Source organism: Solanum verrucosum, unplaced genomic scaffold (assembly GCF_900185275.1).
Source record: "Solanum verrucosum unplaced genomic scaffold, falcon-dt-bn FXZP01000253.1, whole genome shotgun sequence".
Classification (NCBI taxonomy): Eukaryota; Viridiplantae; Streptophyta; class Magnoliopsida; order Solanales; family Solanaceae; genus Solanum; species Solanum verrucosum.
This window is the reverse complement of record NW_026019984.1, coordinates 2757240-2771476: the sequence shown is the minus strand read 5'-3', so window position 1 is coordinate 2771476 and position 14237 is coordinate 2757240. Positions and strand designations below refer to the sequence as shown.

The window sequence follows — 14237 nt, the reverse complement described above, 5'->3', positions numbered from 1 at the left end:
ATTTTAGATTTAAAATGGAGTTTTGACACTTGGATATGAATACTTCCAATATTTTTATAAATATTCCCTTTATTCATACTCCTTTCATTTCAAAATAAATGAATCATGAGAAATTTTTTATAGTTCTAAATTCTAATTAACTTAATTGTACAATCTTCAAAAATAATTTTAAAAGTTAATTCTATTTTTACCCTTCATTTGAATTTCCTATGTGATGAGATCAAGAAATTTTAATTGCTTAGTTAGTGTTGAGAATAGTTATCTTGATAAATATTTAGTCATTCTTAACAGTAATTTGACAATAATTTAAAAAGATAAAAATAAAAAGTAATATCTAATTAATGTCTTAATAATCTTTTATTAAAGGGGGTGTGTTGTAAAACTAAAGCAAAATAAGACAAGAAATATAGAAGATGAAAGCAATAGAAATAGGGAGACAAGAGATGAGAGCTTTTCTTATTATTCCAAGTCTTCAAGTGTATACAATATGAACCCTTATGCCTTTATTTATAGTGTAACATAGAGGCATACAAAAGGTTAGTCATAAACATGACATTAACATGAATATAATGGAGGAGGTTATGGAAGTAAAAGGTTACAAGAATAATGGTTATAAAGTTGGAGGTTATGAAGGTTATGATTATCTTCATAATGGAAGAAAGTAATGGAGATAATGGGTGAGAGTAACTTCTTGGTGTAATGAACATCCACACTATAATATTTTATAACACTCCCCCTTGGATGTCCATAGATAATATGTCTCGTTAACACCTTATTAGGAAAAATCCCCATGGTAAAAAATCCTAGTGAAGGAAAAAGAGTACACATATCTTTTAATACGCTTTGAATGATTCCTCGTTGAAAACCTTATCAGGAAAACCCAATTGGGATAAAATCATGGTTAAGGAAAAGAGTACAATGCGTATTTTTCTCCCCATGATAAAAACTTTACTTGATATCTCGGAGACGATGCATTCCAATCTTATATCTCAACTTCTCAAATATTGATGTTGGCAATCCTTAGTGAATAAGTTGACAAGATTATCACTTGAATGGGTCTTTGAACGTCAATCTCACCATTTTGTTGAAGATCGTGTGTGAAAAAGACTTTTGGTGAAATATGTTTTGTCCGATCTCACCATTAGATTACCCATTTTTTCCCGTTGTTTGTTGTATACAAATATGGACATGATGATGGAATCACATGCAATATCAGTTGGCATAATCGGTTGGCCATTCCGATTCAAATGTGATACAAAAGAAATTGAGAATTCATGTGACTATATGTTTGAAGAAATAAAAGATTCTTCAAGAATTCTCTTGTGTTGCTTGTTCTCGTGATAAAATGATCATTGTACCAGCTAAGGTTGGGGTTGTATCCCCTGAAATTATTTGGAACATATAAAAAGGTGAATATGGGCCCGTTCACCTGCCATGTGGACTGCTTACTATTACAATTTAATAGATGCATCTATGGTATGGTCACATGTGCATTTGCATCAACTTACAGATTGGTTTTTGTAAGGTTGTTTGCTCAAATTGTTAATTAAGAGCACAATTCCAAACTATAAAATTATGATAATACTGGTTGGTTTAGCAAAATTGTTTGCCTCCAATTATAGCTAGACCACTGATTATGAGAACAAATCTCTCAAATAAAATTTGGAATGAGATGAGTTTATTTGACATGTATGCATCAAGCTAACAAGGTTCTCCCATCACAATTGGCTCAGGGTCATAAACCAAATAATTTCCATCTAAAAATTTGATGTGTGCACATATGATTTTATTACTCCATCACACACAATGATGGATCCCCAAATGAGGTTAGGGGTAAATGTTAGATTTCCTAACATTAGGGGGAGATATGTTAGCAGCTGAAAATTATGTGTGGGGTGAATTATCTAGATCCTCGTTAAAAAAAGTGAACTTGAAGTTCAAGAGATAATTCATTTGCAAAATGTTGCAAATAATTTGCCAGAAGTATTTGCAGACCCAATATTTTAATTAAGCTGCAAATGCTTCAATAAATAGTCCTTGAAGGACAGAGTCTATGGTATGCCAGAAGCGTGATAGACCAATCGATTCCAAACGTAAAACTCCTCGAGAAAGGAGAGGAGCAAATTATCAAAATAGTCATGATAATGAGGTAAGTGCTTTGAAAGAGCACTATGACATAACACTTCATAAAATCTTGGCAAAGGTTCAGGTACCTGAAAATGATGAAAAATAAAAGATCTTGATAAGTTATGTCGTAATGGAATCGATATCAAAATGTCTATTGACGGTATCTTTGATGTGAAGTAGCACTCAATGCTATAAATGGTTACGAGGATCTTAAATTCGAATTTGTCATATAGTGTGGACATATAAATGATTGGCACTATTCAAGTATATTTTGTTTCACTTAGAAAAGTGATGTTTTTGATCTTATAGTTCATGGATCAAAATATAATGTCAGTGTAGTACAAATGAATCATTGTGCGATCGCACAACCGTAAGATATAAAGTATGGTTTGTGCCTCGGGGCATAAAGGATTTTCGCAAAAATCGTGACATTATTAAATGGAGATATATTCTCTAGTGGTGGATGCAATGAGACTTGTTTCACTCTGGCAATAGATGAAATACTTGAATATGTATAATGAATGATTATTATGTCTAACTAGACAATGAAGGTTATATGAAAATCCTTGAAAGATTTAAAAGGTCTTAAAGCAATTTCATTGAGTACCCAATGGTTCTGAGACTGTTTAACACAAAGAAAGAAAGAATCTTTTTGATCTCATGAAAATTATTTAAAATGTCATGTATTAGTGCAATTGGTGCACTTACAGATTGCTGGTTAGACAAATGTTAGAAGATTATTTTATAGACATAACGAAATTTATGTGAAGGGATTGTCATATTATCATTCAAGTTATGACAAGAAACTAACAAAGCAAGTGATTCAACACATAGAAGATGTGTGATTTTCTTTCAGAAGAAAAGACGAGCTTCAATAAAATTGAAATGATCAATCTCCGAGTCAGAAATGATTTGATTATGTAGATACAGAATATTTATTTGATCTACATAAAGCTCGATCGCAAATGGACTATTTATTTACATATGGAGAAACAACAATATCTTGGCATTCAAAGAATCACATTAGTAACCACTTCTTCAAATCATGCAGAAATAACATTGATCTATAAATCAAGTCGGGAGTATGTTTGGTTGGAATCATGATCTATCATATTCAGAAAATATGTTATTTTCTTTTGAAAAGGATATTACAGCCACCATATACGAAAATAATATATAGCTCAATTGAAGGGAAGATACAATCAAAGGAGATCGGACAAAACATATTTCACCAAAAGTTCATCATTTTGCCTTAGTCATCATCATATTATCACTATAGTGCATTAAGACTTAAATCAAATGTCTTATCCATATAAAGAAGCCTTATCCCATAAATCAATGGGACTTGAACCCAACATATTATTATCATGACGCACCGAGACTTTAACTCGATGTCTTACCCACTTGGTGCGATGAGACTTGAATTCATCATCTTACTCTCAATCATTGTCTTAATAAATCAAAGTGTTACAAAAAAAAATAATATCGAAAACCATAAATATAATCTGAATTTGACTTAAAACATAAGAAAAATGAACGAAATCAATTAATTAAAACAACATGTTGGAACCATATTAAAGGCCCAAGTTAAAATAAATTAAAACATTTTAATAGTCCCTCTCAATATTGTTATGAAGTTATCATAATTTACTAACCATTTTAAAATAACCACAAAACAAGCTTTGTTAGTACAAATAATATATATGAAAAGAAGTATACCTTGCAGCCAAAGAATTACTAGGATAATTCATAAAAATCATGAAATATCTACCATTGATTCTTGACGGAGAATGAGCAATTCGTGTTGATAACGTATTGTAAAACTAAAGCAAAATAAGACAAGAAATATAGAAGATGAAAACAATAGAAATAGGGAGACAACAGATGAGAACTTTTCTTATTATTCCAAGTCTTCAAGTAATATGAACTCTTATGCCTCTATTTATAGTGTAACATAGAGGCATACAAAAGGTTAGTCATAAACATGACATTAACATGAATATAATGGTGGAGGTTATGGAAGTAAAAAGTTACAAGAATAATGGTTATAAAGTTGGAGGTTATGGAGGTTATGATTATATTCATAATGGAGGAAAGTAATGGAGATAATGGGTGAGAGTAACTTCTTGGAGTAATGGACATCCACACTATAATATTTTATAACAGGGTGCAATACTACAACAATTTACTTATTTTGAAATGGAGGGAGTATTAAGTGAATTTTTTAACCTTTTTTTATTAATTAAATTGTTCAAAGTTCAAGATAAATGTTGAATTTTTTTCCATATTCTCCCTGTCATTTATTGAAGTTTTATATTTTCTAGGGAATAAATTATACTATTTCCTTTGTTCTTATTTATATGTCGTTCTAACTAAAAATATATGTTTCTTAATAATACTTGTTATTTTGCAAAATCAATTCATAAATAACACTATTCTTATTATTTTACAGAGTTATTAGCCTTGAAAATATGAGTTGTCCAACATAGGGAAACTAAATGACTAATTTATATTCATTGGTCAATTTGAATAATTAAATAAATTAATTTATGTTTATTATTGAAAACTTAACTTCAAGATTATCTAATTTCTTAAGGGACGTAAAATCTAAAATGATGTTGTATACATAGGAATGAAAAAAGTACTTGCATCTATAATTTCAAAAAGAATAATAGTGAAAAGTACTTGCAAAATTACATTTATAATTTTAGAAAGGATAATAATAAAAATTATATCAAATCATGCCCTTAAATATTTTTGTTACTATAAAATACAAATAGAGGGAGTATGTTTTTGTGATGCCTTTTACTGTTTTACATGATGACTTCCTATATTTTTTATTTTGTGGGACATGAAATTTCTTTTCTTATTTTCTATTTTCTTTAAATAATTCTTTAGGAGAAATAGATATACCTTAATCTGATTGGCAGAAATTTGAGTTGAGTAAATATCAATAAAGTACATGGTTGCTACCAACGAGGATTTTGATAAAGTGATAAGTAATCTTTCCTCTTTAATTAACAGGTCTTGAATTTGAGTCTCTTTAGATATGAAATCATCTCTGTTAGGTAACATTTTATCTTCAAAGTAAAACTTCTTGCAGCAAATTCAGATTTATTCAGACTCGTTATCGAATGCTAGGCAGCAGTGGCGTACGCAGAATTTTTTGTAAGTGGTGTGATATTTAAAAATAAATAAATAATAAATAATTGCTATAAAAACATTATATTAATATAAAATTATTTAAAACGTACTAAAAACATAAATCAAGTAAATTACTATAACTCTCCTCGCGAGTTTTCATATTTTGAAATATATTCATAATAGTCTCATTGGAGATAGTATTAAATATTTCTTTCTCTATATAAGGCATCAAACAACCACTCCAAAGATCATCATCCATTCGATTTCGTAAATCAGTCTTGATTTTGAAAGCTTTGAAGATACTTTAAAATAATATCTCTCCATTGATTTGATCTGAATTACAAATTTAAATAAATTAGATAACTCTAAACAATTTTAAGAAATTAAATCTATAAAAAAAGTTGATGAATATTCAAGAAGTTCCAACTAAAACTATAAAGATGAGAGATAAAAAGAAAAGTGAACTTACAATTAAGAGAAAATCACAGTAGCATCAACTTTTCAACACAACAACACTTGCAATTTGCAAACTTAGAGGTTTCTTTTCAACTTAGGTTTTACTTTATAATTTATTATTGTGTCCAATTCCAATTTGATCAAGTAATAAAATTTCTATAATAGGTAACTGAAAAAAACTTAGTCGCATCGGGTGTATACACCAAACTAATGTAATTTTCATTATTATGTGATTTAATGAAATAAAACACATGTTAATTAATTAAGGTTAAGTAAAATGAATTATAAATTTAAATGCATGGCATGCATGTATGTGATATACATTATACTCGATACGAATAAGTTTTACCCGTAATAAGTTGTATTCTAGTTCAATTGGTTTATTTTAGGCTAATTTAAATAAGAATAGTGAGTTTGGAGGTTTGAATCATTTCGATAAACTTTTCTAAAAACGCCTCAAAAATAAAAATAAAAGTCGTTACTAGGATTCAAACTCGCGCACAGTGATTGAAACAATTGTTTTGCTCGAGTGTCATTAATAATATTTGTACTTATTTTTTTATTTTTTCAGATTTTTATATATTATACTAAAAATTTTCAACGAAAGTGTCGGGTGACCCCTTAGTATAAGGTGGGTCCGCCATAGAAAACCAAAAAAAAAAGTGACATGAGGTGCTAAAGGACACGTGGGGTGCTAAAGGACACGTTTTGAAAGTAAACAAATAACAATGAATTGTCAAAACGAAATTTGTTTTTGGCCAGAATAATATTTTATCTATGTTATTTTACTTTTTTAAATATTTTTACTCTTTTAACTTTAATATATTTTAAATAAAGACCAGTTTGTTTTAAAGTAAAAAAAAAATTATAATTTTTTAAAAATTCTATTTTCTGGCAATTTAGCACTTCTCTTGTCAAAAATATCACGCAGTCCTTCCGTTCAATTTTGTTCATTGACACAATTTACAAAAAAAAAACGTTGGAAACTAAAGCTGCTCCCAAATCACCAATATAGATCCAATAATTTCATATAGAAACTCATCAAGTTTCATTAAGTTTCAGCGTTCTTCAAATCTTAGCGATGATCTCAGTCAAACTTAGTATGTTTAGCTTCAAATAAATTTTGACATTATGGCCTTTATAACTATTGTTAAAACAATAAATTCGAAAGAAAAAAAAATAAAAATAATTCCACATGTCAAATGCGTGAGTTTCATCGATCAGTATAAATGTGATTATGAGAAGGTGATAGGATCTTCGTAAAATTAAAATATCTAATTAAATTTCGAATATAGATTAAGGAGACATTTGGCAATTTTCTCTAAATATATATCCATATAAGAGCTATGTAACCATATAAGATAATAAAGGTGCTGACATGATATTTAACCGTCCAAACACAAATACTTACCCAAAGTTAGATGACGATGACAAATATATCAAAAAATATATATGAGGACGGCCCTTTGATTTTTAAGAAGCTGTTTGAATTGACTTAAAAATTGATCAAACCTACTTTTAAGTCTATTTTTGACTTGTGAAAGTGTTTGATAAATATAAAAAATAACTTAAAATAAGTAAAAGAGTGTTTGGACAAAATTAAAAATAACTTAAAATAAGTCAAAAACCAATCATACATCAATTCGGGCTCTAGAGTAATACTCCCTCCGTCCACAATTGTTTGGCAGGTATACTAAAAATAGATGTCCAAGATTAATTGTCAATTTAAACAATCAAGAAATAATTAGTCACTTTTTTCCAATTCTGCCCTTAATGATTGTGTAGTTCAATTGAAAAGTTATGTGGACTTTTGGTATTCTTGATATAGTAGGGTTATATTAATCAAATTACACCTTGTATTAAATTTTTCTTGAGGGATGTGCATGATCTTATCCTGACAAATAATTATGGACGGAGGGAGTATGAACCTTTTCCTTTTTCTTTATTCCACCTACCAAATTCACTAAAGCAAAAGGACTTTTTGCACTACAAATAAGAGTACCTTTGAGCCAACCAAAAAAACATCTATAATTTTGCCCAACATTGCATACTCACTTCTCTTCCGAAAATGGCAGCAACAACAACAAACAATGTAGAAAAACAACACGACGTCGTTGTAGTTGTGGTTCCTCTTCCTGCACAAGGCCATCTCCACGCAGCCATCGAACTCTCCCACCGCATCTCCTCCGCCAACATCCCTGTTTACTACGTCAGCACCGCCGCTCACGTCCGTCAAGCTCAGTCGCGTGCTGTCGGCTGGGATCCACTGAAAACCACAAATCTCAATTTCATCGATTTTCCGGTAACATTCGAGGTACCTCCTCCTAATCCAGATGCATCCATCAAATTCCCTTCTCAACTTGTTCCTGCTTTCAATTCTTCATTGCAACTGCGTGAACCAGTTACAGATCTGGTAAATAAATTGGCTTCAACATCGAGGAGAGTTGTTGTGGTTCATGATTTTCTCACTTCCTGGGTTGTTCAGGATGTACCAAAAATAACTAATGCAGAGTGTTACTGTTTACACACTGTTTCTGCTTTTCTTGTGTTTTCTTACATTTGGGATGCTGCTAGACCACCTGTACCTCCTGAAGCTGAAGCTGTACTTAAACAACTTCCGTCTCTCGATGGGTGTAATTCTCCTGAACTCGAAGAATTTGCTAAGAAGCAAATAGCTGCAAGGATTCCTGGTGTTGGAAATATTTTCAGTACATCTCGAGTTATCGAAGGATTGTACATTGATCTAATGGATAAAATGATGGGAGCTTCGGGCTTTAAGCATTGGGCTCTTGGTCCATTCAATCCTGTAAATCTGGAGTTTGACAAGAAGGAAACCCGCCATTATTCACTTGAGTGGCTCGACAAACAACCAGCTAGCTCGGTGATTTTCGTTTCCTTTGGATCAACAACTTCATTATCCGAAGACGAAATCAGAGAGCTAGCTATTGGGCTGGAAGCAAGTCAACAGAGATTTATCTGGGTTCTGAGGGACGCAGATAAAGGAGATATATTCTCCGGTGAAGTTCGAAAATGTCAATTGCCTGAAGGATACGAGAAGAGGGTATCGGAAAGAGGACTTGTAATGAGAGATTGGGCACCACAATTGGAAATTTTAGGACATCCGTCTACTGGTGGATTCATGAGTCATTGCGGGTGGAATTCTTGTATGGAGAGTATTACAATGGGAGTTCCAATAGCAGCGTGGCCAATGCATTCTGATCAGCCTAGAAATGCTCTGTTCATAACTGAAGGACTGAAAACCGGGATATGGGTGAGAAAATGGGAGCAAAGAAATGAAGTGATCCCAGCAGAAACTGTTGAAAAAGTTGTGAGAACTTTACTAGCCTCTCCTGAGGGAGAGGAGATAAAACGAAATGCTACAGCGATCAAGGAAGCAGTGAAATTGTCATTGATGGAGGGTGGGGTAACTCAGAAGGAAATGAAATCTTTTGTTGCCCACATCATTAGATAGATTTTTTTTTTTCGTTTTATTGGTGATGTTCGTGCTAGTTTATGCGTACTTTAACCTTTCATCCTGTATCGAAATAAGTATTTGAACAACTCTATCTTTCAAGTACGTTTGCCCTCTTTGAACTCGAGTAATTGCTTAATGTTATTGGATACAATTATTTTCTTATTTTCCGCTCTACCATGAATTGTTGCTATTTCCGTGAGAAGGAGAGTTATGGTTTATAGATTTCAAATTAACGATAAAATTGTATCTGTGTGGCTTATACCATTCTCTCCAGAAAAACCCCCATAAAATTCGTTTGTTGTCTTGTTGTCATGTCGTAAAGTTTCATTCTTCGTAGTCATTAATGTTGGTATCAATGTATGCTACTTACACTACACGTCTACACCCTCTTGAAATGTGGTACTTTCTTGAAACTTGCATGAATGCGAAATGCATCATGCACTAATGAGGCTTTTGAGAAGTTAGTTAGGATGCGATTTAAAAAAAAATTGTGTGATCGTGAGATGATTTGTGTATGATTTTTTTTTTTTTTTGTGTATGATTTTGTATTGGATTCAAGCCACAGTTGAATTTGTTACCTACCAACAACAGTTACATTAATGCCCGTCCATACAAAGTCTTAATATGTCTATTGCCAAGAATAGAGATAGACAAATCTATCATAACGGATCTATATCAAACAAAACATATGAGAAGTGAGCAAGGAGGTGCAGGGGTGGAGCAGAGGCGAAGTCAGGAAAATACTGCAAAATATGTTTAATTTTTTTTAAAAATAGAGAGACTTTTGTTGATATAGTATGGCAAATATTTCCACGATCTCTTTTTTACCACTGAACCATCAATCAATTTTATTAGGGGTTCACAAGTTAATATGCATATATATTTATTTAATATAGCAATACAAATATAGAGTCTACGGAAAAAAACTATTGAATTCGTAGCTCCATTTTAGGGTGGGGCAGGGGGTGTAGGGAGATGGAGGGGCTGGGATTTGGTGGTAGGCTATAGTTGTGAGGGTAAAAGTATCCAATTTTAAAGCATGAAACACATTTCAAAAGCCCTATGACCACAAATTAAAAAAATAAAACAGCAAAGGCTTGTCCGCCCCCCACTTCCATAATCTTCATAGGTCTCCCTCTGTTCATCACGCCATTTTTTTTTTAATTTTTTTGCTTCTCTGTAATAAATTTAGTTAAAGAATTTAGTATTATAAGACATTATATAAAAATAAAAAATTATTTCATAGATTAGATAATTTCCAGAAAAGTTCTTCGTTTTTGCCATTTTTGCTGATAAAGTATACTACTATATATATTTAAGAGTAGGAACTAAAATTGTCTCATTTTCATTGAGAAAAAATAATCATATTTCAATTATCTTACTTTCCTTTATAAACTATCTATCAATTGCATCAATAAACTATCAATTTGAGACGCATTATGGAATTATGAATGTGTGTGTGCATGTATTCACAAATCTGATAACTATTTTTCTTTTGCCGAAGTGTTGAGGAATAATAATAATATAATATATATTAGTAATTGAGTACATGTAATGAATCGAGTAAGGTACTGATTTTGGAGAAATTATTTTAGTTATGTAAAATATTTTAGCATGCCATAAAGAAATAGACTGAACTATGTAAGTAGAAGTAGATGCATTTTTTTATTTTACTAAAACATCATAAATATTAAGCATAATAAGTCATAGTTACAAAATTCATTGTCCACAAAAAATACTCCACCTTTTCTTCATAATTCCACAGAAATCAAATTGACGTGGACATTAAAAATATGCAATACATTACTCAATGTCGAAGTTTTATCATATGTGAATTTTAAGAAGAATTTTTTCTTTTTTAAGAACGTAGTTGTTCTTGAATCTCCAAGATAAATAATTTTTTTTCCTTTCTCAACTTGGATGTATGACACAAAATTATTTTTGTTATATAAATGTGCCTTGTAGCACCAGAGTCATATCACTCAGTTTCTCACATTGACCTTAATATTTTTATCTGAAAAGACCACAATAATTATATCATCCATTTCAGCGAACATATTTTTAGATTAGTTGATTGTCATTTCTTTCAAATATTATTTTGCATTAAGGTGCATGTTTTACGATGACTTAATTATTAGTTTTTAGCTTATAATCATGTTCATTTACATGCTTGTATTTTTCTTTACTATAAACTATAAAGATCGGACAGAACAACTGGAACAAGTAGTGGCCAGGATAGCACCAGTATCAACATCATCAATAGTTTTAGGACATCTATTATTTGTCACAATTTCTTAGATTGTTGGAAAATACGGATATAATAACAACGATAACATAATTTATATATTGATTCTGTATAAGCAATACTTGAATCATACTAAACACTATTCTAAAAAACTATTTTAGCTACGTAAAATATTTCTCTAAATTTAAACAAGTCTTCTCTAAAAAAAAAAAAAAACGTCCACAACAAAAATATAATTAGGTGAAGTTGCTTGATTCTTATATTTCTCTGAGAACTCCTCTTTCTTTTTCTTTTATAGAAGCAAATGGTGAGATTTTGAAATGAAGGGAATACTACAGAGAGAATACATGTGTGGTCCATTTGCTGAGTATCAAAATATGTAAAGGTCTATAACCAACTTGTCAAGTGAAATACTTTGGGATCAAGTAGCCAATTCATTTAAAACAAAATATTTTCAAAGAAAGTAGGCAAAATACTTTTCTTTCACTTTTTTGTTTCAAAATATTTTCAAAGAAAGTAGGCAAAATACTTTTCTTTCACTTTTTTGTTTGGCTATTTATAAGCCAATTACTTGGTTATTACCATTACTATAACAGGAGGATAACTTGAACACCAAAATTAGCAACTTGAGCACCAAGATTAGTAATTTGGACAAGAAAATTTGAATTCACATTGGCATCCATTTGACTTCAATTATTTTCAATAAGTTAATGAATTTCATATTATAACATAATAATAATAATAATAATAATAATAATAATAATAATAATAATAAAATTATTTGTATAAATTAGATGTGGATTTCCAAATTGAGCTAACCAAGAAGCCACTAAAAATTTTGCCCAACATTTCTTACTCTTCAGTCTTCCCTTCCAAAAATGTCATCAACAACAAACCATGTAAATCAACAACACGACGTCGTTGTAGTTATAGTTCCTCTTCCTGCACAAGGCCATCTCCATCCAGCCCTCCAACTCTCCTGCCGCCTCTCCTCCGCCAACATCCCCGTTTACTACGTCAGCACCACCGCTCACGTCCGGCAAGCTCACTCCCGTGCTGCCGGCTGGAACCCATTGAAAACTCCATATCTCAATTTCATTGATTTTCCTGTTACATTCGATGTCCCTCCTCCAAACCCAGATGCATCCATCAAATTCCCTTCACAACTCGTCCCTGCTTTCAAATCTTCAATGCAACTACGTACCCCAGTTACAGATCTAGTAAATAAATTGGCTTCGATATCGAGGAGAGTGATAGTTGTTCACGATTTTCTCACTTCTTGGGTGGTTCAAGATGTACCCAAAATACCCAATACAGAGTGTTACTGTTTACACACTGCTTCTGCTTATCTTATGTTTACATATACTTGGGAGGCTGCTAGACCACCTGTACCTCCTGAAGCTGAAGTTGTACTCAAACAACTTCCGTCTCAAGATGGGTGTACTTCTCCTGAAGTCATAGAATTTGCTATGAAGCAATTAAATGTAATTCAGGATGCTGGGAATATTTACAGTACTTCTCGAGTAATCGACGGAATGTACCTTGATTTGACGGAGAAAATGAGTATTTCTAAGGATTTTAAGAATTGGGCTCTTGGTCCATTCAATCCTGTAAATCTGGAGTTTGACAAGAAGGAAACCCGCCATTATTCACTTGAGTGGCTCGACAAACAACCAGCTAGCTCGGTGATTTTCGTTTCCTTCGGTTCAACGACTTCGTTATCCGAAGATGAAATCAGAGAGCTAGCTATTGGGCTGGAAGTAAGTCAACAGAGATTTATCTGGGTCCTGAGGGACGCAGATAAAGGAGATATATTCTCCGGTGAAGTTCGAAAATATCAATTGCCTGAAGGATATGAGAAGAGGGTATCGGAAAGAGGACTTGTAATGAGAGATTGGGCACCACAATTGGAAATTTTAGGACACCCGTCAACAGGCGGATTTATGAGTCATTGCGGATGGAATTCTTGTATAGAAAGTATTTCAATGGGAGTGCCAATAGCGGCGTGGCCAATGCATTCTGATCAGCCTAGAAATGCGTTGTTCATAACTGAAGGACTGAAAATTGGTATACCAGTGAGAGAATGGGAGCGAAGAAAGGAAGTGGTGCCTGCAGAAACTGTTGAAAAAGTTGTGAGAACGTTAATGGCGTCTCCGGAGGGAGAGGAGATGAAACGGAAAGCTACAGCGCTCAAGGAAGCAGTGAAGTTGGCAGTGATGGAGGGTGGAGTAACTCACAAGGAAATGGAATCTTTTGTTGCCCACATCACTAGATAGATTATTTTTTTCCGTCAAATAACGGTTGTGTCCATGTTTGTGCATGCTTAAAACCTTTTGTCATGGATGAAATAAGTACTGAATAATTCTATATATCAAAATGTTTTTCCCTTTTAAAATACAATTATTTTTCAAAATTTCGAATAAATGCTAAATTTGTGTTTTGGTGATTCATCTCTACCTACGAAATTCAATTCGTCATTAATATTGGTGTCAAAGTATGCCACTTACACTGCATCCTCTTGGAATGAGGCACTTTTTTTTGAAACCAATGTAATGCGGGATGCTTCATTAAGAAGGGAGGTTTTGGAGAACTGATGTAACAGTTGTTTCTGTTTGACTTATATATCACACATTCTAATGTAAAATCAATCATTTAATGCTTGCATGATACTTGAAGACTTTTTGAAAATTGTGTATGATCTACACTTTTTTTTCTCTAATGTTTTGCATTGGATTCGAGCCACATGTTCATCGCTTTTCTATTTTGTGCGGTGCTTAAGATATTATAAAT

The 14237-nt window shown here is 32.1% G+C and overlaps 2 protein-coding genes across 2 annotated transcripts; both read left to right on the top strand.

Moving 5' to 3' along the window:
• Nucleotides 1-7704: 7704 nt before the first annotated feature.
• LOC125818045 (zeatin O-glucosyltransferase-like) lies at nucleotides 7705-9315 on the top strand. The gene has a single exon (XM_049497552.1). It carries the CDS (start codon nucleotides 7796-7798, stop codon nucleotides 9197-9199), a length of 1404 nt encoding a protein of 467 aa, XP_049353509.1. The 5' UTR covers nucleotides 7705-7795; the 3' UTR covers nucleotides 9200-9315.
• Nucleotides 9316-12316: 3001 nt separating this feature from the next.
• On the top strand, nucleotides 12317-13809 carry LOC125818302 (zeatin O-glucosyltransferase-like). The gene has a single exon (XM_049497845.1). It carries the CDS (start codon nucleotides 12326-12328, stop codon nucleotides 13721-13723), a length of 1398 nt encoding a protein of 465 aa, XP_049353802.1. The 5' UTR covers nucleotides 12317-12325; the 3' UTR covers nucleotides 13724-13809.
• The last annotated feature ends 428 nt before the right edge of the window (nucleotides 13810-14237 follow it).